General features: G+C 33.4%; 1 protein-coding gene across 1 annotated transcript in view; it reads right to left on the bottom strand.

The window, feature by feature from the left end:
- The window catches only part of Cdh9 (cadherin 9), a 130570-nt gene that overhangs the window by 11759 nt on the left and 91371 nt on the right, over window positions 1-27440 (bottom strand). The window contains exons 3-7 of the mRNA XM_004652528.2: window positions 13500-13794; window positions 9771-9890; window positions 8926-9093; window positions 6300-6487; window positions 4866-5119 (exon numbers count right to left, since the gene is read on the bottom strand). Coding sequence (XP_004652585.2) covers window positions 4866-5119; window positions 6300-6487; window positions 8926-9093; window positions 9771-9890; window positions 13500-13794 — 1025 coding nt within the window. The remainder of the gene's footprint in view (window positions 1-4865; window positions 5120-6299; window positions 6488-8925; window positions 9094-9770; window positions 9891-13499; window positions 13795-27440) is intronic.

The following is a 27440-nucleotide window of genomic DNA, read 5'->3' as shown; positions in this document are numbered from 1 at the left end:
AACTCCTGTCTGATGTGTTGAATTAGAAACAGTTAGCTTTTACTATAACTCATATGATAGCATCTGTCACAGGGTGGATGCATATTACTTATATTTGTTTCAATATTGAGCAGTCACTTAATTATAATTTTTCATTGGGTTTCCTATTTTTTTCTCTAAACAGTGCTATGCTTTTTCTATCAAGTGTTACACAAGTAATTTTAGAAATTAAAACAAAATTCATCCATCATATGATCACAGCCCAATGAAGTAAACATTTGGAATGGTGGATACTGAGGAGTTGCAGGGAAATTCGAAATCTAGTAATAAATAAGTGTGTAAAATGCATAGTCGATTGAATTTTAGCAAAAATTGTATCAGATTGTACCAATATTCACTGTCACAGAAATACCTGTAATAGAGCTAATTTCAAAGCAAATAATATTATACTGAATTTAGGATGCCAGACATAAGGGATTTTCTTTAATATTTGCTAAAATGTACTAAAATGAACCAAAACAACGTGTTTCCCCACAGCTTGTATCAGCCATGCTATGATCTGCTTCTTAATATGGGCTTCGATTATATGTGGGATCAATTTTCCATTCAAATCTGTTTAGAACTGAAGCAAAGAGTATGACATCCACTCAGAAGAGACTGAGGGCTGGAGAGATGGCTCAGAGTATATGGTGTTTAATTGTAATGCCTGGCAGCTTGAGTTCAATTCTCCAGCACCCAGGAAAAGCCAGACTGATGCACAAAGTGGTGCATGCATCTGGAGTTTGCAGTGGCAAGAAGGCCCTGGTATGCTTTTTCTCTTTCTCCCTCTCTCTGTTTTCTTTCTGTGTTGGCAGATAAATAAATACTTTGTTAAACTTATGAAGAAAGATAAACTTAAAATAAGCACAGAGAAAGCAATAGAACACCACACATATTTGTAATGAATGAAATGCAATTCACAAGGGTCACCTGGAAATCTGTTTCTCCATTGGTGGGAATGTTCCATAGTTACAGCTAAAAAGAAAGGTCTTTTTATTTATTTATTTATTTACCTACTGTTTTCCTTGAAGATCAAAAAGTAAAACACATTTTCCTTTTGTTCCTATTGCTACTTCTCCTAGAGCTTAATGTGAGGACTCCTGAAGCACTCTTTCTAATATCACAAAAGCCACACATTCACTCATTTGTCCTTCCTATAAGATACAAATTTGTTCTGATTCACTGGATGGCCAGCACTTTGATATAAACTTGAATGGCACTGTTTTGAAGTTAGGAATTTGTAAGGTAGAATCACTTTGGCAATGTTGAAAGAGCCCACTTTTTATCATTAACATTATAAACATGTAGCCCTAAATTTAGACATTTTCCTCAGTACAAATGATGTCCCATAATTTGTCAAAGTTGAGAGATGATTTTCTTTTATTTAGCAGCCAAGTTCTATTTTCAACACAGAATGGGAACATTCTGATTTACCAATTAATAATAAATACATTGAAGTACAAGTGACCAGAAAAAGCCCAATAAACACTTAACGTGGAACAAAGCTATCTCTAGGTCCCAGCAGATGGCTTATAAAAACAATGGAATGTTATTGATTTCCCTACATTGAATTTTGAACAATAAGTACAAAATGACCACTGGAATCATGCTTTCTGTGGGCATATATCTACAGAGACAGGGTCTAGTCTTATGTGTGACAAATAAAAAATTGATGTAGAGGCTGAACCCAAATCTGTCTTTCAGGTTGGAAAATTAAACATTAAACATATTGAGATGCTCATCTTTTGATACACAACACATAGCAACATATGGCATCATCATCATTTTGTGCTGATAGTTCTTCCCCTCAGATTGAACCAAGTCAATCTAGTCAGCATGTGGTCAGGAATTTTCTTTTTCAAGTGAATGTTTCCCAGATATCTATGTTTTCCATCTCTGGCTACTAGCAAAATCTCATTGCCCCTGGAAACATGGGGGTTCTGACTGTATGAGGCTACTTTTATTTTGCTTTCAAATATACTGGGACTGTTTTTGCCGAGATGAGTAATATCACTGTAAATCCGTAAGTAGCATCCTTGTGAGGCTGATACACACTGTGTATTCCTTGCCACTGTCAATAATGGTGCATTTATCATCCTTGTCTCAGTCTCCTGGGCCCAGTGCCCATTTTTCCTGAGGGCTTTGGTTAGCACCTTCTACCACATCTGATGCAATGACGACTATCCTACATGAGCCAAAATGAAAGGACCACAGTTGTATGGGAATGCACTCACACTAGCTGGGGCTTGTGTTGGAGCCCACACACTTTACTTGGATATAATGAAACCCTTTCCCAGTAGATGAGCTTTGGTCCATACTTTGAGCTTCACAATAGCAGAGTATTTCTTCTAGAATTCAATTGAAATTTAAAATTTTAACCACAGAATAGTTGTTAAATGATGAAGCTTTAATCAATCCACGTAATTTAGGAGATCAATGATAAGTTAGGAGGTACAGCACAGGTGACAGCAGCTGATAATTGTAAGCATAACTTCATGTTTCAAGTAGCAGACAGACACCTAACAAAATATATTTGATGAGTGAACACCTTTCTTGCAGGGTGAGAACATGATACCGTAATAGCCATGGTAGCCTGTTTCTGCCTTGGCATCAAGCCATCTTTCCATTAGGTCAGAGCCAGCAAGACTCATAGAATAGTGCCTCACCCTTGTTGAATTATTTCTAGTTTTTCTTCTTACTATAACAGTAGATCTAAACATTGTTTTTTTGTTTGTTTGTTTGTTTTGTTTTGTTTTTCCATTTGCATTCTGACAGGAATCAGCCTAGATGCTGTATTTGTTGGGAGAGTTTTATGCATTAACAGGTTTGGTAGAATATAATTGCAAAAAAACATTCCATTATGTGAGAATGGTCTGTTCTCTTTTTGTTGTTTATTATAATTCTTGAGATTTTAGATGAAGCTATATAACTCATTCTTTTTCTTCTGAAAATTTTATAATATAATCATTTTGAAAAGAAAAAAAAGACTTCAAAATATATCAGCATCTTTCCCAAAGTCTGGAGCAAGGATACACATTTTGTTCAGTCTGCAACATAGAAATTTTCTTTTCAAATTGTATCTTAGAACATTATCAGATTTGAAAAAGGCTAAGTATATTCAAAAATTCTAAATTTTGATGAATATACTAATATATGCATTCTTTACATTATCAGTCATTGATACAGGAAATCTTTATCATGATAGTGTTACTAGTACTGAGAATTAATAAGATGCATGGATATATGTGTAAATGAATATAATCTTATTAATTATAGTAGGCTGATAATTTTTTTGATTAAGAGATATAATAATATAATGAAAAGACAAAGAAAAAAAACTGGGTATACACCTTTATTCTAAGTACTCAGAAGGCAGAAGTTGGAGGATTGCCATGAGTTCAAGGCCAGCTTGAGACTACATAGTAAATTCAGGTCAGCCTGGACTAAAGCAAAACCTTATCTTGAAAAACAAAACACAATTAACAAAAAAAGGGGGGGGGCAAAAAATGAGCAGAGAACTACACATCTTATTTACAAGAAAATTTATTTTTTAATCTAAAACAAATTACTGTAACTAAATTATCACAAATTTTAAATGAAGCTTACTCTATCTTCTTTCAGATAAGGTATCTAGGATTGATACCTAAACACTTACATGCCAACACAATACCTGAAGGAATGGTCTTTAAGAATCGACCTTTGGAAATCAAGCCAAAACAAAGAAGAAACACTGAACATGGTTCTGGAACATTCTCAGTGTAGTATCTATTGATGAGGTGATGTGCAACACCAAATGGACCACTATAATTCATAGTAATTAAAGTGGGCTGTCCAGAGAGGCCTGGTCTGTCTAATAGGACAAAATTAAACCTAGGTGAAAGGCTATAAATTAAGCACAAAATCAAGTTCTAAAATGGTCATACTGTCCCAAATCCTTAGTAGAATTACAGGAAGAAACTTAATGACATTCAAAAATGAAAAGTTGTCCAGCAATAAACGTGGTATGACTTGAAATACTTGAAATACAATAAATAAAGTTTCAGGCACAGAAAGAAACAGAAAAATGTGAACACAAAATAAAATTTTAAAATATACCAGATAAAGGAAACCTAAAAATAACACAATTTATAGGATTGGTCAACTGTTGACTCTAAAAAAAAAAGTATTTTTTTTCATTATTCAACCATGTAAAAGAAAATAAGTTTGAAAGATAAATGTGTTTAGGGTGTATGTATGAACATATACAATACTTATACATTCTTAATTTATATATATTATATATATGTATGTATATATATGTATGTATATATATGTATGTATATATATGTATGTATATATATATATGTATGTATACATGCGTACACACAACACACACACGTATATATGTTAAGCAACTTTCCCAAGGAGAAAGCAGTAATATCTGGTGTGCTGGAGAATAGAGCTCCTCTGGTCAGATTGTGATGTAGTTAATTTCTGTTCTCTGGCTATTGGATAGAAATAATGCGATGTTTCTAATTTCATCATATCAGTGATACTAAGTAGAGCCCTCACTAGCAAATTTAATTAACCAGCTTTTGTCTCATACCTTGACCTGTTTTTCACTCTTTTTCTAACTAAGTATATTTCCTAAGCTGACACCAGTGACAATTTATCTTAGAAAGCTTTCATTTCTGTTAGCATTGAGCAGTTTTGCTAAAGCATAAACAACACACTATAGATTGGACAAATTTTAAAACAGGAGTTAAGGGCTGGGGAGAGACAGCAGTGACGATGCCTGCCTGTGAAGCCTAAGGATCTGCATTCAACTCTTCAGGTCCCGCAAACATAACTTATCCAAATATACTTACTTTATTAGATTGCTCATGGCGTCGGGGTCATAGGCTGTCACTTGTCCGATGATGCTGCCCTCTTTGACATCCTCGTCGACGTCTATCAGGTAGGAGAGCTTACTGAACACAGGGGGCTCATCTACGTCTTCCACAGACACTTTCACCGTGGCTGTGTCGCTGAAAGGCCCCATGTTCATGAAGCGAGGGTCAGGGTAAGTGTTACTTGCATCCACTCTTAGAGTATACAGCATCTTTTTCTCAAAATCTAAATTCTGAAGTTAAGTAAAATAAGAAAAATAAGTAAATGTTTGAAAAACAACAATAGTCGACAACATGATTGCTTTGTAACTTATTTTTTACTGATAGTAACAACTATGGCTATTACTGTCTCATAGATAGGCTCAATAAATTCATTTATTTTTGTTTTATATTATATATTATATTATATTATATTATTTATTATATTATATTATATATATTATATATTATATTATATATATATTATATTATAGAGGTGAACTAAATATAGTGGAGTGCATATTAACATTTACTCCCAATAATATGTTTCAACTTTTCTAGCTAAAGGTAAAATATAGTCTAATGGGTATATAAACTATGTAGGTCTAATATTAAAGACAAATATATTTAAAATTTTTAAAGTTGAAATAAGCACAAATTATTTATAGTGAGTTAAATTGAGTGTTTGTGGAAGGAGAGACATAAATGAAAGAGTTATACATAAAATAATATTGAGCTAAATTGATCTATGTTAACAATCAAAATAGTCCACATATTCTATTAAAAATCAAGAAAAATGGGCTGGAGAAATGGCTTAGTGGTTAAGGTGCTTGCCTGCAAAGTCAAAGGACCCAGGTTCAATTCCTCAGGACCCACATAAAGCAGATGCACATGGTGGCGCAGGCATCTGGAGTTTGTTTGCAGTAGCTAGAGGACCTGTTACACCCATTCTCTTTTTGTCTGTCTGTCTCTCTCACTCTCTTTCAAATAAATACATAAATACACAAATAAATAAATAAATGCTAAATAATTTAAAAATCAAGAAAAATTACATACAAGAGAACACATTTTATTTAAGTAGACCATTACACTTACAATTAAGAGATTTCGAGAAATATGTAAAATCACATTGATGAATGTGTGATTATATTTTTTCTCCCATACAGAAATACAAACAAATATGCCTCTGCATGTAAGCCAAGTGTGATTGCTGTCTACAGCAGACACAACTGCAGGGATTTTGTACCAGCTTATAGGTATTGGTGATGAAATGCTTCACTTATTTGAACTGAAATCACCTTTTCTACTTATATGAATGGCAGGCAGAACATAAAAGGTGGTGAAAAGTAAATCCAAAGATTTTCTTCACTATGCAGCAAAGCACAAATAACTACAGAGCATGGAGTGAAAAGAATGAAGACAGGTGAAGGAGACCTGTTTGACAGTGATAATCCCTTCCTGGGTGTCCTTGTCAGTGATGACGTCAAACAGGGCTGCACCATCCCCTCCCGCAATGCTGTACTCCACCTCAGCGTTCTTCCCCACGTCTGGGTCGTTGGCTTTGATCCTTCCAAGGTGGGTTCCCAGAGGTGCAGACTCTGGAGAATTAAACTGATATGTACCTGTAAATTAAACCACAGCTGCTGTGACATTTCATATTTAGATGACAAAGTTTTTCATTTCTGTTCCTTTCTACTTAACTAAGGTAATTTTAAATTGGGAGACTTTTCATCATATTGCATTGTAAGTTGTCAAAAATTATAGATTTGGCAAATAGAAATATAATGTATAAAGGCACAACACTCTGGATTTATAAATGGGAAATCTACGATGCAGTACTACTAAGTGAATGTCTATTGTTATTTATGCAGTGCAAGGAAGGCCGGAAATTGGAAGCCAGAACTCATTTTTTTATAGGGGAATATGCAATCCAATTATTTACTGCTTATCTATGGTTTTAAAAAGAATAATAATATTTTCACATATATTAATTTAAAACTAATGCAGTTCTTCTTTTATATTAAACTGGTGATAGAAAAATAATTCCTAAACAATAAGGATTTTATTGTTGCTTCTGTTTATTTGTTTTAATGTCTTTAAGAAGTGCATTTTTCCTGATTACTTCAAATCCAGTCAAATATACTGAATTCTACTATCTGTATAAACATATTAGTTTGGACATCTCTATAAAAATGATAAATAGAAAAATACAAATAAATGACTTAAGAAATGATATTTAAGCATTTATTGTATGGAAAGCTCCTTGTAAGGCCCTAGGTCCTCTGGGTTAGATTATTTCTCCTCCTCACAAAGGACAATGGAAAGAAAAACTCATCTTCAGGTCCAGGATAAAGGAAATTATTTTTCTGCTTTGGGACAAAAAATACAAAACAGTCTCGCTGCTTTTAAAATCAAATCTTTTTTTCTTAAGATTGTCTGGTGGTTAAGAACAGGAGTTGAGGGCTGGAGAGATGACTTAGTGGTTAAGGCACTTGCCTGGGAAGCCTACAGACCCAGGTTAAATTCCACAGCACCCACATAATCCAAATACACAAGGTGGCACATGCTCGTGGACTTTGTTTGCAAAGGATACAAACCTTGGGCAACCATTCTCTTTCTCTATCTGCTCCTTTATTTCTTTCTTTCTTTCTTTCTTTATTTCTTTCTTTCTTTCTTTCTTTTTTTCTCTCTCTCTCTCTCTCTCTCTCTCTCTCTCTCTCTCTCTCTCTCTCTCTCTCTCCCTCCCTCCCTCCCTCCCTCTCTCTCTCTCTCTTTCTATCTCAAATACATAAATGAAAAAAAATTATTTTTAAATTATAGGAGCTTATAAATCCAACCGCATGCATTTCATTTCTCACCACTGAATATTAAAAGCTGTAAATTCTGATGTTGATGTGCTCATCAGTAAAATAAAGGAGATCATGTTAACAGTCAATTCATAAGTTTGCTGTAAGGATTGCATGTATTGTCTGCAGTTCATTTAGTTCAGGGACAAGACCTTAGCAATTGATCAGAATTATGATAGATTTAATTCTTATACCTCAGAATTACAGAGTGGCAATCAGGAAAGAATTCATCAAATTATATTAGTTTATGGCTAAAGAATCTAAGTTTAAATTTCAGGCCACAACTGCAAGAGAATATCAGATTTACTCTTCATGCCTCAGTAAATTATAAACCACTAAAGTTTAATAACAATCTAAAATATATAAATATCAATGCGATACAATCAGAGTCAAGATTTTATGGTTTCAAGTTAAACAGGAAAAAACAAATATATAACATTTTCAGTTGAACCCACTTACATTGGCTTTCTAGAATTCCTAATTCCAGATATGTCAAAACGTCAAGCCAGTGTTTTAGATTCCAATATTGAGGGGCTTATGATGTTGGTTTATCAATGAGAAAGCTAAACCATGGAGCCAAGGTAGGAACATAAGGACAAAGCACGAAGAAATATTCCTAATCAGAAAGCTCAGAGGGAAAGAATAAAAGGGCCATAGTGAAAGTGGTGACATTTGTCTCGAAGCTTTCTAGCTTATCAAAAGCGAGAAAAAAACGAAATTGCAAAGGGCCTCATATCTTTGTGTTTTCTTCTTCCAACCCCATGATGAAAACTACCACTGTTAATTTGGAGGGATTTGTTATTTAATTTGAATAAATGGGGTTGAGACATGAATTTACTTTCTAAAAGTATTTTATTTATTTATTTGCAAGCAGAGAGGGAGAGAGAGAGAGAGAGAGAGAGAGAGAGAGAGAGAGAGAGAGAGAGAGAGGAATAGAGAGAAAGAGTGAGATTAAAAGAATGATACACCAGGGCCACCATCCACTGCAAATGAACTACAGATGCATGCACCACTCTCTGCATCTGGCTTTCTGTGGGTTCTCGGAATCAACCCAGTGCTGGTCTGCTTTGCAGGAAAGCTCCTTAACCTCTGAGAAATCTCCCTAGCCCATGAATTTACTTGTGAATGCTAGCATTGGAAGGTCAGACTTTAGACTAGAGTTGGTGGGTTGTCTGTCGGGTTTTCAAGTATATGATCACAGTAGTCATTCTTACTTTGAGGGAATCGAGGGGGGTTGTTGTTGACATCTGTGAGAGTGATGTTCACTGTGGTGGTGCCAGAAAGGCCTCCCATTTGGCCACCCATGTCTTTGGCTTGAATAACCACTTGGTACTGCTCTCGGTTTTCTCTGCTCATGTCTGGTAATGCAGTTTTTATTATGCCTTTCAAGAAAAAAAAAAAAAAAAAAGAGGAGGATTAAACTTTCAGTTGACTTTTGAATTCAACTTATGCTATGCACAATCTATTTACAGAAGTGAATCACAGCAGGAGGATGACTTCCTGATGTATTTAAACATGGCCTTCATTGCCAATTTAGCAGCATTCCCCAAGCAAGAACACTACTACAATAGGTTCTCCTTCATAGAGTGGGTTTTCTTAAATCAATATAAATATTATTTTCATTAATATCATTTTAGTTAACATTCTTGATAAATAACCAAGCTTGTGTTTGAAAATTGTTATATTCCCATGAGGTTATTTTTTGTCCCTCTTTCCCTCCCCCAATCCTCTAAGAGCCCTCTCCAGTGAGGGCATAGGTTATCACTGTGGCATCATGAATGCCTGGTACTGAGAACCAAGTCTTTAAACTTTAACTAATGTCTTGTTTCTGGAATATGTGTTCTCCATGAAATATTGCTGTAACTATGTCAAATGTAAGCTCAATAAGTAATTCAAATAGAAGAAGTCAAACAGATTGTAACCTTAGGAAGTCTGCTTTCATTTTCCACAAATAACTGTGACACAAATACTCATATGAAAGAGACAAGAACATACCCAAAACAATGGTGCATGCAGACACTGTGTGAAGAGAAACTGAACAAGACATTGATGCTCTTACCTGACTCTGGATCCACTGAAAAATACGGCTGCCCTTGCAAGATGCTGTAGACCACTTTGGCACTGTTTCCATAGTTAGCATCGTCAGCGTCTGTGGCTGTCACTTGTATAACAGATGTGCCTACATTGAACCCACCCCAGACAGATACCTGTAAATACTTCCAATTTTGAAACACTTTTTTTTTTCTGAAAAATACACAACATGACCTCAAAATGATCACTTCTCACTATATTCTTAAACTAAAATAAAATTCTTCATTTTTTGTTCAGTATGTATTTTGTAACATAGATGAATGGGATAAATTTAATGAATTGAAGTGTTATGTTAATCTAAATGTGGGGAAGGACTACCAATTATCATGGAATACAACAACCATAAAATTTGCAATCAGTACACGTCTTGCTAAATGAATGTGTGCCAAGTCAAGTCCAATGTTTCTGACTCTTGTGTTACTTTTCACACTGGTGAGTGTGCTGTGTTTTATAAGCTAACAAAAAAATGTATTGCTACTATGAAGAATCACATAAAGCAACATAAAATAACACTGTACATTTTTGATTTCCTGATTAGAAGGCCTGGGAAAATCTTAGAACTTAAACAAATATTTAAAATAACATAATTGAACATTTTGTGCATGTGTATGGGTCACATATAAATGTACCTAATTACCTAGTATCTATGCCTAATCTGTAAAGTATGTACTACAAAATTGGTATAATTAAATCTCATGATATACCTCATATGTAATTATATATATTTAGGTACTATAGTATCAATTATTTAGTGTTAAATTGTAAATCAGTAACATATAGAAGTTGTGAAGAAGTAGACACTACTGTGCCACATGATTGTTATACATTATCAATATTTTGCTTTTAATTTAATATTACAAAATTAAAATAATTTAAATGGACAGGAATCATGTTTTACAAAGTAAAATGATTTAAAGATGATAGCTTTGGGAAATAAAATGAATACAGCAGAATATACTGATGGATGTTTTAAAATTGTTCTACAACAGTATAGAGTTTCATGGCCTAGTGCTAAAATTACCTTCAGCTGAAGTGTACAGTGTACTTCCATGGTCAAAATAGGTTGATACAACATTGTTTGTATATTATAAATAATTTTTAAAGGTTTGATTCTAGGTGTTTAATTTCATCATTCTTGAGGACAAGGAAAATTCCATATAGACCTGTTATCTATTTTAATATTCCATGTATATTATTCACTCATAAGGTTGTTTCAGTTATAATGGAGATTTCTCAAATTTTCTGTCTATATATTTGTGTAAATTCCAACAAATAATATATCAGTCATTGAGATAAATATTAAGAAGAGAGCTCAGTTTTGTTTTGTGAAAGAAAACTACAAGTGTGTTCCTAATGGGAAACTCTCTTGGTATGGATGCCTCGATAGGTCTTTTAGAGTACACTTAGGGACATAAGCAGAAATTAAAAACTTATGCATCCTAACCAAAAATATATACACTACCAATTTGTATAGAGATGATTGAAAACAAATGTTGAAAGTTACCGGAAAATCTTTACTAACTAGTATGCTCACCAGCAATACAAACTATGATGTGTCAGGATCTCCCATTATCATTTCAAAAACAGAATATCTCACTTTCCACAAATATATATCTTTCCACATCATCTGCATTGTGTTTTCTAATCAAAAGGTATAAATGCAATTTAGATTTCATGAGGTCATGGAAATAATTTAATTTAAATAGAAAATGAGGGATACAATTTTAAAATGAAATATAAACTATGGTTTTCAAAGAATAAAACAAAAACAGAGGGAAAGTCAAGGATCTTGGTTGCCACAGGAGTTAAAATACAACAAATATTTAATAAAACAATAGAAGAAAAAGGTTGGCTGCAGATCATTTAAGATTTCAAAAATTTTTAGTTTATTTCATTAGCATTTCTTTAAAAGTTAATATTTTTAAGTTTAAATTATTTATTTAAATGAAAATCACACATAATCATAATAATATTTGATGGAAATTATATATTGTTTTAATTATACTTGCATTCTTTATTGTTTACTTATGTATATGTTTAAACTGTTAATGTACAGGTGATATATGGTGATTATATATATTATATACATGAAATATATTATATATATACATGAAAGTCCTAAATTCTCTGTAACATATGATAATATATAATTTATAAGCAGTAAATCAGTAAAGGGACTTTACAAAGCATATTAAAGTTTTAAAATTGCATCAGTATTGATATAGTTAGGTATTCAATAAAAATTAATAGAATATAGATTTTCCAATAATCTATATGAGAAGGTCCTCATTTGAATTTGGTAGATACCTAATCATAATTTATAGAATAAAAGATAATAAATAAACATGATTGAATAATTACCATAAAACGTTCTGTAGAAAATTTTAGTAAACTGTGAAAGCAATATTTCATTTTATTAAAAAGTGAATAATGCTTCAAACTTTTAGAAAACATTCAGTGTATATCAATCATAATCAAATTTGCTTACATTCAAATATTTTGGTGTCTCCATTGTGCTGTTTTCTAAGTACAGAAAATCTTTCTTATTAAAGAATAAATATAATATTTATTTATGCATTTATTAGAGAGAGAGAGAGAATGGGCATACCATAGCCTCTAGCCACTGAAAATGAACTCTAGATGCATGTGCCACCTTGTGCATCTGGCTTTGTGTAGGTCTGGGGGAATGGAAACTGGGTGCTTTGGCTTTCTAGGCAAATGTCTTGGCTGCTAAGCCATCTATCCAGCCCAAATAAAATATTTTTAAGATGCCAAAAAATCTAATGGAAATAATTATATATATATATGTGTGTGTGTGTGTGTGTGTGTGTGTGTGTGTGTGTGTATCAAACTGGTTTTGAACTAATATTCTAATAACTCATGTTAAATTTCAAAATTTCCTTTCATATTTAACTTTTAAAAACATTTGATCACTATTTACTCAAAAGTATTTTAAAACTTGAGAGTCAGTGCTTGTTATGATATGTAACAATTTAATATTAATAGAGTTACATGTAGTCCAAATACAGGTACGCATTTTGTATATTTAACAAGTGATATTTAAAATTGTGAGAACTCAAAAAAAAAGAGAGCAACTTTTTTTTCAGTATGCATGGAAAGCCAATGATCAGTATCATAAAATATAGAAAAATAAACTGTCGAAATCTTGGAATAATATTATGCTTTCAAGGTATTTGATCTTAATTCAGTTGTTAAACTTTTCTGAATTCTGAATTCCTAATTAATATGATGGGGATGTATCCTTTATCTTCTATGCCTAAAGATAAACTTTTTTAATAACAAAATAATATTTTTCTTTTCTGTCTTTAAATAAAGAAATTTTTAGGAAGCAATATGTCAAATGAAGCACTACTCTTATTCCCCACATAATGTAATCAAAGTTTCCCTAAGCTGCTGCCACTGTTAGTATTTTCATTTGGAAAACAATAAATTCTACCTGACTATCATTTGAACACTGGGGTCAAGGTGTTGATGACAATGAAATCATATAACTGTTTTCAATAAATTGTACCATTGCAGGCACATTAAGATATTTAGACTGAATGATAATTAGAAAGGAGTAACTTTATACTGATAATTAAGAGATATACCTCTTACCTTGAAGAAGGATATATACCATAAACACATCAAAGCAAAACAGTACAGGAGTTAATTTAATGGCTTGGTATATACCTACCAACTCCGGACATTTCAGGAATGCTGGCGGTGTACACGTCTTTTGTGAATTTGGGCTCATTGTCATTGATGTCGTGAATTTTAATGATAAATTCTGACTCTGGTTCCACCTGTCTTCCAGTCTTTCTGTCAATAGCCTTGGCACGAAGGATATACAGGGACTTCTCCTCTCTGTCTAATTTCTTGGCCGCATGGATGTCTCCTGTATTTTCATCTATTACAAACAGATTGCCAGCCCCGTCTCCTGTCAGAATGTATTTTAAATTCCCATCTCCTTTATCTTGGTCAGTGTGAAGCTTCAAAGAGGTAGAAAAGAAGAATTCTGTAAATATATGGATGGTTATTGCAGTAAAAGTTATTTGGCAAATTTGTGTTTCCATTCAATACCACTTCAATGGAGATCTTAAAGAGCATCTTAGATATCAATTGGATAAAGTAAATGTTAAATATTTTAGGAATAAATTTTAAATAGTTATTTTTGGTTATCACAAGGGAATATATTTAAAATAAAAGAAATAACATACAATTATTTCAAACCACAGTATTTCAGAGATACGTATCAAAAGGATGTTACCACAATTTAAACTTCTAGTGCATTAAAATAGAAAAAATATAGCAATCTATGTTTGTGTATAGAAAATCAATAATAACTAAATTTAAAATAACTAACTCAAATATAACATACAAATTTATTATAATTGCATATTATAGTCTATGAGAAATATTCCAACCTGTTTTTCTCCCTTCTCAGTATAAAATTGTAAAAGCACTTGGGTATGTATTTAAGGAAACAATGGGAGAGTGGGAAAATTTAAAATTCATGGATCAATTTCCACCTGACTTTGGAAGGCTACTTTTTGGTCTACTCTTTTATTTGGGAGAAATGACATAGCCACTTTCAATTTTAAGTATCAGAAAATAAGTGATTCATTTATGTTGATATAAAACATGTCTTAAAGAAAATTTTGGGATTTTTTTTTCCTAAGTACACTTTATTTTGTAAAAATGACTCCTTGATCAAGAAAGCTTAGAGCTAGTTGTAGAATATAGTAGGAGGTTTTTGTAATAGGATTTGGGATTAATCCCTTGCATAATAATAACTAATGATAATAATAATGATGACATATGTATGCATACAGAAAGCTAAACAATTGGTATTTTCAAAAACTGGAAAAATCTTTGGCCATACTAACGCTGTTCTGAAATTTGAAATAAAAATTTAATTAACGAAAGTAATTGTATATGTGTGTTTGATGTATTTTTAACACAGAATTATTAAGTGGAGGCAAGCAGCAAACTGGTCTCTCACATATTTTTATTTCTCTGGTCAATATATTTACAAGGGAAGGATGAAAAGAATTTGATATCACCCAAAAAGTTAAAAGTTTCCAGTTTGGGAGGAAGACTAATATAATACTAGCACATTGTTCAATCTAATTTGCTAAAAGTGTATACATTAAATAAAATTGGGGCCTTAAACAGTCTCCTATTCTTAAATTGGCTTCCATCACAGACTTCACAGTTCCCCATATATCCTGCCCCATCTCTTTTTTCACAGTTCTATTTCATCTTTCAATTTTCTACTTTAATATTTTTATGGTATTCAACAAATCAATGAACTTGCTTCATGTTATTACCGTTCTTTGCTCCTAACACCATCAAAATGATCACACCACCCTCTGCATATCTTTGAGAAATAGCCTAGAGATCCATCTACCTGGTTAGGCTGAAATAGTGAGCTTTCCTGCCTTTATATTTTACCTAAAACACAACAACCATTTCCTCATGATGCCTCCACTCCTGGCCCATCTGAAACAATGTTTCGTACTAACAGAGAGATTTTCCTACATTACCATGATGGTCATGGTAATAATCAGCAACAAGGCACAAAGTTTAAGAAGGAATTTAAAACCTCCTAAATCAAAGAAGGATACCTGGGCACATGGGTTGGCTTTTATTGTCAGCTTTTCATCTAATCTTATAGTATCATAAAGTATAATACTAATTTAAAGTATCCTATCCTTTTTTAAAATTCTTTAACTCTGCTATATATGTATCCAAAATTCTACCCTTCAGTTATGGATGTATCTATGACACCTTTCCACTCACATCTGTATTTGATAAACAGCATGTTTTGTTTTCCTAGTGGCTTCTATTTGCTTCTACCTGATATATGCATATGTTTGTTTCCATCCTTCCATCTCTCTTAATTTCTTCTTATTTCCTGTCCTATCCAGTTATTATAGTCCCTTGTGAGGGACAAATTCTTTGAATAAGGTGAAGAGAACCTGCTTTGTATTTCCACATCACAAATCCATCACTCGCTCTCAGGATACACAGAAGACTTGGTGTAATTGGTAATTAAGGTCAACATACTTTAAAATACATTAGAGTACTATCAGCATATGTTTTAAATCATTCAGTATGTGTTTCTTGAACAATAAATGATTATTCATTATTTTAACTGAAACTTTTCAAATATAAAATGATTATAATTTATTAGTTATATCAAAATTTTATCATAAATAAAATAATCCTAAAACTCTTATTTAAAGCTGTATATATGAATGAATTTATTTTAATTACTTCCAGCCTAAAATATTTTATTACGTGAATTATTACACAAATTATATTTAAATATGTTTATTATATATTTAAATAAATATCTTTATAAATGCACTTGTAAAGCTATTTATGGTAAATACATTTATATTTAATAATGATAGCCTACAGTATACCCTAGGAGGAGTTAAACAAATGTAATTTAAATGAAAAAAAATATGTTTTTCAAATGTTATTAAATTGGTAAAATATTGTATTATCAACTTCATACTTTTCCTTATCTGATTGGGCTAATTAATATATAACTGAATCATCTCTAATAATTATGATCATGACATAGATATATATTGTTGAGTGAAAGTCATAGTAAAGTTTTAATATTATGTTTGTATTAAATGCAGTGTAGAGAGTATTATCACATGGGTTTCATTCATAAAAATAATATCATAGGTTCATATGTTAATAAATTGTATATTTAATATAATTTTAATTTTGAGTATGTTACATTATTAATTATAATATAACTAACATATTTATATTTAACATTAAATATTTACATATTCATAGCTTAATAAACATAATATAGTTTATCTATTTAATATTAAACATACCAAATGTAGTTAGTATAATTAAATACTTGATATAATTAACAAGACTATATTATATTAAAGTTTTAAACTTTTTAAAGTTTTAAATGAGTTGTATTCATTTTAAGAATAAATTTATATATTTCTTAAAACAAATAGGAAGGATACATGAAAGGAATTATATAGAATTTTTTCTGTATATATTTTCTCTACTTTTTCTATATGTACATCAATAGAGAAAGAAGCATCAGAGATGTGAATTTTTTATATTGTCAAGTACATTTTAGCACCAAGAATATAGGAATCAAATGTTGATATTGTAATTTAACAAAAAAAAATTATAATTTTCCTTTGGGGCAAATTCAATACCCATTTAAGTATAATCAGCTAAAATCAATAAGATGAGTAGTACTAAATTATTGTAATAATCTCAATAAATGCATTCGAATGTATGAATTTATGCAAATGAGAAGTAGTTTATGGCCCTCCCCATTAATGTATTTAACATAATTGTGGGATTATATTTTCAGTCTTTATTTGAAAATACATTTTATATATTAGCATGATATACATATCTCATAGAAAACTGATTATACATTCATATCACACAAAATTAATTTATGTAATTACATACTAATAGATATGTTGATACATAATACTTAGATTCATTTCTACACACTTATTAAAACAACTCACTTTTCTGTCTTTTGAAAATATGGAGGAATATAGAAAAATGTTTAGCTAAATATGGTAGGTATCGTAATGTACACATTTTTTAATAAACCAAAGGAAATTGATCCCTAAAATTATAAATATTATATAAATAAATAAATAAACATATATATATATATATATATATATATATATATTATATGCATTAAAAAATCATGGAATTAAGAATATTAAAACATGAAAGTATTTAATTTAACTTTTTAATTAAATATTGAAAATGGTTAACATTATATTTTTTACTATAAAGAAAACATATATTAATTAATCTTTGCTAATATACTCTCATACTTGACACAATATCTTGTGTGCACATTTTATAAAATTTATAACAAAAATTCTTAGTTAGAAATAGTAGGACAGACTTCTAATCCTAGCCCTTGGGACACTGAGGTGAGGGATCTTACATTTGAGAGCATTCTGAACTACACAGTGACCTTGGAATTAAATAGAATTAAATTTAAAGATGCCATTTTAGAAGCTTAATGCACTATTATTAAACATATTAAAATTTATCATATCCACGATTTAAGGGATTGACATTTTTCAAAAATTAATGAAAATTTTAAAAAATTACAACTCAGTTGAGCACTGTGTATATGTCTATGCATGCACAAACCTACCTTAGATTTGATCATGGGAGAGTTTCTGTGTGAGAATGGTATTGAAATCAGAAGAATAGTTAAAGCACATTACCTTTTCTCAGTTGGGATGGTCTCACTTAATATTTTGAATTCCTTATATAAAAATTTTCAAAGTCCTTCCTTCTGTCTTTTTGAAAAGGACCCTGCCTTGTTCTCCAAAATCATCCTCCTATACAATAGAACGTCTTGGCTTCCTGCTGTTGTCTAAGTGTAACTTAGTACCCATCCATATTCTTCTGCACTTTTCTAGTACATGTGGGCATATTTTTTTACCTAATATTATTTTTTAAGGTTAAAATCTCACAATCACTGTTTCTGCTGCCATCCAACAAAGATGTCACTACTATGTTAAGATGGTCTGTAGTTTAATTCATTATATTCATTTTAATTTACTAAAATTACTGAAAGTAAAACTAATTAAATTATAAAATTCTCTATAACATATAATCATCTATGTAATGTACCTTTAAAAGATTGATTCCAAACATCATCTTTTCTTTGAGTCTACAGAAACCACCTTTTCCTCTTAGGATACAATTTATTTAGCTATTCAATCTTGAAAAACCATCCTAGAAATCATAATGAATGCTAAAAATATGAAATGTTTATTCTGATTTGTGAAATGCATGATTTTTTGCTTTATTACAATGTTATTTTTAGATATTTGCATATACAAATCTGAATGTAATGATGAAGTCAAAATTTTAAAATGTATCCCTGATTGTTATTTGTATGTGGCAACCTGACTTTGTCATGAGATGCTTAGATATATGTTGAAGTGTTAGCCTAGGCTTGCTCTTGAGGGTGTTTCTACATGAGAATAGCATTGAAATCAGTAGAATGAGCAAAGAAGATTATTCTTGCTCAGGTAAGTTGGTCTTATCATATCTTCCTCAGGTAGACTATTTCTTAGGGTATTGGACCAATGACTCATGATTTTTTTAATACTTTCATTTATTTATTTAACAGACATGAGGAAAAGAGAGAGAGAGAGAGAATGGGCACACCAGGGCCTCCAGCCACTGTAAACAAACTTCAAACATGTGCACCCCCTTGTGCATCTGGTTAACATGGGTCCCAGGGAATCAAACCTGGGTCGGTTGGCTTTGCAGGCATATGCCTTAATCACTAAGTGATCCGTCCAGTCCCAAAGACTCATTGTTTACTGCAGATAATTTTTCTTCAGGAAGTAGATTTAGATGTGTCACTGAAGGTTCGAGGTTGAATACTTCCATGACGGTTGCCAATTTTTTGTGAGATCTTGGCTCCCTTCAAACCATGGACTATAAAGTCTCTGACATATCATGTCACAGACCTTAGAATGCTTCATCCAGTGGAAATCATATATATGAAATAAGGTCTAAGCAGACACTAAAAGCACAAGTAAATTAAATGAAATTGAAATACCCAGATAGCTATTATATTCTAATTTGCAGCCTGTAGTTAATGATTTTGGTATTATCTTTAAGAAACATGGTTACGCATTTCCTATAAGGATATTTGGTGAAGATTTGTATAGTTATATCTTTCTGACTGGGCAAAAGAAAAGTACCTAATTTTTGTCTGCAAAGTGTATGCACTGAACCAGTCATGTCGGCACCTAGAATTTCATAGTTAAGTAGATCTATTGAGCCATAATCTTGATGTAGATTAATTTTTGTACTAGTGTGGTGGTTTGAATATGAAATGAGTCACATAGGCTCATGCATTTCACTAACTTGGCTTTAATGGCTGGACTGTCTTGCCAGCTTGTACATACTTTAGGAAGTAGTATCTTGTTAGAAGTGTGCCACTCAGGACAGATCTTAAGGATTTATACCCTAAATTCATTTACTGTCTCTGTTTTACTTCTTGAATGCAGACACAATGTGACCAGCCACCTCACATCCTCCTAGTATGTCTTCCCCATCATGATAGATGTTATTTCTGCATGTTGTCAGCTAAAATAAATGCTTCCTTCCTAAGGCTGATTCTTGCTATTAAGTGAGAAAACTAAAACAATCAGTGAACTCTGGGGTTAACCAATGGGCTCATGAACAAAGTGGCCAGGATGTCAGAATGAGAGATTGTGATTGAGCTCAGCCACAGACATTAACGCTCTAAGGCCATCTTGTCTACAGTCAGCGCAAGCAATGGAAACCATTAGTAAGTCACTGATGTAACTCCTTTTGAGGGATGATTTATTGATCTGCTTACATGGATAAGTATTGTGGACAATCTGCATGTAAAACTTCTGCAAAGACTTTTCTCCTAAAACCTACAGAATGCTTTAACAAAAATATCTACAGGCAGTTGTTTGTGATCAAAGAGTATATAATGAAAAGAAAGAAATAAAGGAAGGTAGCCCTGGCATAGTGCCCATACAATTTACTGATCTTTTATACTTATTCGCTCAGAAACAGCTGGATTAGGCAAAAAATAAAGGAGCTGATAAAGAATATCAGGAGTAGTAGATAAGACCAAGTATCATTCAGACATCAAGAATTAAAAGAATAACGCTTCTAAAATCTCTGGGATATGACAAAGAGCTCAAGCTTCAAAGATAACAATGGAGAGAAGAAGCTTCTGAGAATAGAAAGAAACAGGGAAGAAGGATAGAGGGAAAGATGGGAAGAAAGGAACAAATGAAGGGACAGAAGGGAAGAAAATTCTTTGGAAATCTATTTAATGGATTGCAGCAGAAAATTTCCCAAAACTAGGAAAAAAAAATACCACCTAAGCATAACAGGTATCGAGAGAGCAAAATAGACAAGACCAGAGAACAGTTTCTCAATGACCCATTATAAGCAAGGTGCATAAAGCACAAAACAGTGAAACAGTATTAAAAGTTTTTAGAGATTAAAATCCAATATATATATATATATATATATATATATATATGAAAAACATATAAGAATATGAACATGCCTTATATCAGAAAAGCTAGAAAAACCTAAAGCTAGAAAAGCCATGAATGACATATTTCAAGCTTTGATAGTAAAATAATAATCAGGATTAATAACTCTAGAAAATGTGTCTTTTAAAATCAATGAAGAAACAAAGACAATTCAAAACAAAGACAAAGTAAAGTAATTCATGAACACCAAGACAACATTGCACAAGATAATTTGAAGCAAGCACCCTAAGCAGAGAAAAAATATAATTTTGACAACAAGAGCACAAGAAAGAAGTAAAGGGCTGGAGAGATGGCTTAGTGGTTAAGTGCTTGCCTGTGAAACCTAAGGACCCTCGTTGGAGGCTGGACTCCCCAGGACTCACGTTAGCCAGATGCACAAGGGGATGCTCATGTCTGGAGTTCGGTTGCAGTGGCTGGAGGCCCTGGCACACCCATTCTCCCTCTCTCTCTCTCTGTCTATCTCTTTCTTTCTCTGACTGTCACTCTCAAACAAATATGTAAAAATGAACAACAAAAAATTTTAAAGAACAGAAGTCAACATACGAATAGATGAACAAACACATATCAGGGAAGAATGAAATGAGCAAGCTTTTAACACAAGGAAGGTAGAAATAAAAGAACTCACAATAACTCAACCAACCAGAATCACAACCCACAAAGTCACAGAAATCAGCAACCCAACATCAATAAAAAGCAAATGTCTGAACTCCCAATTAAAAGTGAAGTTTGGGCTGGGGAAATGGTGTAGCGGTTTGTTTGGTTGCAGTGGCTAGAGGGCCTGCCATGTCCATTCTCTCTTTCTTTCTCTGTCTCAAATAAATAAATAAATCTTTTAAACCTTCCTAGGTTTCAAACAAGGTCCCAAAATATCTTATTTCCATTGAAATTACCTCATGGTAGTAGTAATGCGGTTTAAGCAACAAGACCATACTAAATACATCAAACATTTAAAAGCTTCAAACCAGCCACCCTAGCTATTGTTTTATTTCATAAACAATTGTGCTGGAATCAAAGAAATTTTTTCTATCTTATCCAATCAAAATGGATAAAAATTACATCTATACAAAGAGAAATACAGAAAATAAAAAACAGAAGAGTGAAGAATACACCATTGGATAACCAATGGGTCCCTGAACACTTAGAGAGCTTAAAAATCTAGATCAAATTGTTGGTGGGAATATAGGATGGTACAACCACTTTGTAAAGCAATGTGGAGACTTCTGAAAAAGCTTACTATAGAGATACCAACAGACGCAGTTGTTCCCTTACTGGGCATCTAACCTAAAACATCCAAACCACAGGCCAGAGAGATTTGCTCAAACTTGTTTGTAGTGGCTCAATTCCTAATAGCTAAAATCTGGAATCAACCCAGATGTCCATCACTAGAAGAATGGATAACTAAGATGTGGTATATATACACAATGGAATTCTATACAGCAGTAAGAAAAAAATGACACAATGAAATTTGAGGAAAAATGGTTGAACCTGTAACAGATCATTTTCAGTGAACTTACCCAATCACAGAAAAAAAAAATCGCCACATAGTCTCACTCATCTACAGCACCTGACCTAAATCTACCCAAGATACCTTACATACCCAGCAAGCATCCAGTGGACTCGACACTAGGATGGAAGGGGAGGGAGGGGAGGGCATCGAAAGGGTGGGAAACACTAATCTAGACCCAAACGGTACCATAATACTCTACTTCCTAAAAGGCAGACCAAATGGCTGAACCTTCACCAGGCCCTTAAAGGGAACACCTGAAACACAAGACACTGGAGAGGGTATGATGAATACTAACCTTAATTTTTTACATTTTTCCTCCCTTCCTCTCCCTCACCCTCTCCCTCTCCCCCTCCCTCCCTCCCTCCCTCCCTTCCTCTCTCTCTCTCTCTCTCTCTCTCTCTCTCTTTCTCTCTCTCTTCTCTCTAACTCTTGTATATTAGTTATCTTTTTCCTTCTTCTCTTAGTGGACACTGACCTGTAACTCCCAGTACCAGTATGTGGCCATCATCCACAATGAGCTTTTGATCAGGGAGACCTACAAGGTTTCCTAAAAGACAGACAGATTTCTGTCAGAGTACTTGATGACCCACTACAGGTTAGTGGTAAGACCCTATGACTGAAGACACCTTATGTGGTTGACATATAAAATGGAACGGCATGGCTGGAAGTTGGAAGATAGTCAGTCCCAGACAGTCAGCGTGTCTAGTGCCAGAAGGTGCTACATGGGCGACTGGGGGAAATGACCAATATCTGTCCAAGCAATTCATGGTCCAACCTACTTAGCAGCAAATAACTTGGTGTGATGCCCACACAAGTGCAATAGTGGCACACAGCCATGGTGGGGAACCAACTGCTCTTGATTTGGCTAACTGATCCCCTCAGAGGTACAGGACCCATAGCTGGAACTGAAAACAAGTCAGAGCCATATCCAAACATAAGCCCACTCTCCATTATTAAGCTACCATCAATCATGGGCTATAAGAAGGCCTACACCTATTAAATTCTCTATAAAAAGAAAGTAAGGGTTATCTCATTTCTCCTGGTGCTAACTTACTCTTTGTTGGAGAATCTGCTTCTCTTTTTCATATTGATGCAGATCCTAAGGAGAGAGCTTCCCCAACAAACCTCAAAAAGGGGTCCGACTGAAACTAAGGACAATTGGCGAAACAAGCAACGGTGATGTTTTCCTGATGAACCGGATACCAGCACAAGGGGGAAGGAGACCAACACAGAGAAAAATCAACTCCTACCAAATCAGAGAGCCAGAGCTCCAGAGGCCCCCAACACCTCATCACTGAAGCAGACAAAAAATGAACCCAACATGGCTCAGGGAAATTTTATGGAAGAGGGGGTGGAAAAAATGTCAGAGCCACATGTTGGGTCATGATATGCAGAGACATTTATATTACCCATAACTGTGGGTTAACTGCACAGTGGATGACCCATATGCCTCAATAAGGAAAGGCCATGGGGAGGGAGTAGGTCACGGATGAGCCTAATAATGGTACCAAACTGACTGTATTTGCTGAATACAAAACTAGTTAATAAAAATAAAATTAAATAAATAAAAATAAAAAAGTATACAACTTGGAATCTTCGAGGTAAAGCAGAGGCAGTGGCAATATATATTTGTATATATATATATGTTTACTTACCAGTATACACAATGAAGGAAAAGTTTCATCTGGCTCAGACACTTTAAGTATTTGAAACCAAGAACAAACTAAGAGGATCTGGGCAAACTTGACTTCCACTCTATCACCTGCTAGGAAGGTTACTAAGGCACAATTATGCACACCTGTGACCCCAATGCTTTTGGAAGCAGATGGAGGGAAACCATTGGTGTTCACTAGTCCTATGGTCTAAAAAACAAAATGACAGCTCTGGGTTCAGTGACAAACCGCCTCACGGTAAATACAGAGATGAGCGACAGAGGAGGGACTCTGCCATCCTTCTCTGGGCCTAACAGGTCTGTGCACTGAGAGAATGCATCTGCTTCTGCGTGTACATGTGGCACACAAGTGCCTGCCACACTCACACTATACAATGCACACCACTACACAAACAGCACGCACGCATTTTGTTTCATTAGAGACACAAACTGGCTGTTAGAATTGTTTTTGAAAATATTTTATTGTGTTTTATTTATTTGAGAGAGAGAGAGAGAGAATGTGCACACCAAGACCTTTAGCCATCGCAAACAAACTCCACACTCATGTGCCACCTTGTGCATCTGGCTTATGTGGGTCCTGGGAAATTGAGTATGGGTCCTAAGGCTTCACAAGCAAGTGCCTTAACCACTAAGCCATTTCTCCAGTCTGGTAGTTCAAGAAACTCTTATTAAAAGTAACAAAAATACAATGGAGTTCTACTCAGTGGTAAAGAAAAATGAAGTTATGAAATTTGCAGAAAAATGGATGGACCTGGAAAGGATTATACTAAGTGAGGTAACCCAGGCCCAGAAAGCCAAGTGCCACGTATTCTCTCTCATATGTGGATCATAGCTACAGAAGATTGGGCTTCTGCCTGAGAAGGAAAATACTTAGTAGCAGAGGCTAGTAAGTTAAAAAGGAGATATAAAGGGAAAAGAAAGGAAGGGAGGAGGGTACTTAATAGGTTGATATTGTATATATGTAAGTACAATGATTAAGTTGGGGAGGTAATATGATGGAGAATGGAATTTCAAAGGGGAAAGTGGTGGGGGGAGGGAATTACCATGGGATATTTTTTTTATAATCATGGAAAATGTTAATATTTTTTTTAAAAAAGGGAGAGCTATGAAAAATAACTAAATATAGAAATGAAAGTGGAGGACATCACAGCCAAGGCCAGTGAAACCCAGAACACCATTAGGGATATGTTGAAAACTTAAATTTCAAAGGGATTTAAAAAATCAGAAAGTGGTTAAATTAATTGAAATATGCAGTATACCAAAATTACGTTCCTAGGACATAAACAATGTAAGCAAGTCTACAATGAAGAACAAGATAGAAATAATATTAAAGAATTCTGGTCAAAGAAAAGTCTTTGAGCAGGCAGACCCTCTGCTAAATTCTGCTAGACTTTTAAAGAATCATCCTTTCTTCTCTAATTTTCATTGGATCATATATTCCTCTTGTGAATTTTACTGTTCTATTAAATAGAAAGGGAAGAAATACTAGGAAACTCATTGTTGGAAACTTATGTGACCCTGATACCAAAACAAGATGTAGATAAAACAAAATAAATTTTGAGCAATTCTACTAGTGAACATAGATAAATATATTCTCAGAAAAATACTTGCAAACTAAGTTATCCAGCATGTATAAAGGTCATACACTAGGATAAAACTTATTCAACTGCAGAAAATAAAGATTGTTTTAACATCCAGAAATCAGTAAATGTGAATCAGTATATAAACATCCTAGGGACAGAAAGTACATGATCACTTCAATAGATGAAGAAAAATCCTCTGAAGAAGTTCGTCATTATGATAAAATTGTGAAGACTCTAGCAGGATTAAGAGTACATTTCAATATAAGAAAGGCTCACCATGATAAACCCATAGCCAGTAGTACACCAAATGAGAGAACTTGAAAGCATTCTGTGTTTGTTTGTTCTTTTCAGTACTGAAAGAAGTTATGCTTTTTTCTGTGGAACTATTCAATGTAATGCTTGAAGTCTTAGGTAGAGTACTAATGCAAGAAAAAGAAAAAAATGTACAGAAATGATATATGTAGAAGTGAAATTATTATTCTTTTTAGACAATGTCATTGTATACTTAAACATCATTAATATCTCCATGAGAAAACCAGTGAATTAGCAGAATATAAAATCTACGCACAAGAATACACCAATAATGAACTTCAACAAAATGAAATCAGGAACTCAATCCTACTCACGATTCCAAGTTCTGATATTATCTAGAAATAAAACTAATCAAGATGTGAAAAATTTTCCCAGTGAAACTTATGTGTTGAAGAAAGAATTTGAAGATGTTCAGATGCTCCTGCTCATGGATCAGTTGGAGTGATATTGTGAAAACAGCCATGTTAGGAAAAGTGAATCTAGTGATTCATTCAATGCACTAAGTATCAAAATTCCAATGACGCTCTCCCTAGAAAATAAGAAGTCCCAGAGTACACACAGAAGCCCAGATGTCCCCCAAAATACCAATGTAAGTCTAGGCAGAAGGAACAGTGCTGGATGTATCAAATAATTGATTTTCTGTTCTACTGAAAAGCCATAATACCAAGAGCTTCATAGTACAGAGGGGTAGAATTAGAGCCTAGAGAATTTGTGTTTGTCTCCCTTGGAATTCCACGATCTGATGTCTGTCTTGCTTGTTTTTCATCTTGCATTAGTTCAGTCTTTACTCACTATGTCCATCACCAACTTTTGCAATGTGAATGTTTCTTTTCTTTTCTTTACTTTTCTTTACTTTTCTTTTCTTTTTTTTTTTTTGTGCCATTAGTGATTTTTGTTTTACAGGATCACAGTTAAGAGATCTTGGACTATGGGTATGGGTATGTTTCAACTGTCCTGGAATTGATTTAAAATAACACCATTGAAATAAAAAAAAAGAAAGAAAAAGAAAAAAAATCTAGGGGGGACTTATAAAGTTGGATTTAATGCATCTTACGTTATGGTCGGTCATGTGTTTTTGGGAGTGAAGGGAACAATGTAGTGGCTTGAAACCCCACAAAATAATATGTTTATATACTTGGTCCTCAGTTGGGAGATGAATCCTGGCTGGGAGAGGTGTGTTGCTGGGGGCAAGATTTAAGGAGTTATAGCTAGTTCCCTATTATCAGGGTTTAGCTCACACACCTGCTGCTGTTGCCTACCTAATATTGACAAGGGGGTGATGTCCAGACCCTGCTTGACCATCTTTTCCTGCTATCATATAGCTTCCCCTGGAGACTGTAAGCTAAAATATAAAATAAATAGTAATAATAATAAAATTCCTTCCATCAGCTGCTTTTGGTAAGTTGCTTGGTCTCAGCAGTGAGAAAGTAACTGCAGTTGACATGCTAGT

Source organism: Jaculus jaculus, chromosome 13 (genome assembly GCF_020740685.1).
Source record: "Jaculus jaculus isolate mJacJac1 chromosome 13, mJacJac1.mat.Y.cur, whole genome shotgun sequence".
Classification (NCBI taxonomy): domain Eukaryota; kingdom Metazoa; phylum Chordata; class Mammalia; order Rodentia; family Dipodidae; genus Jaculus; species Jaculus jaculus.
This window is presented reverse-complemented; position numbering and strand designations above follow the sequence as displayed.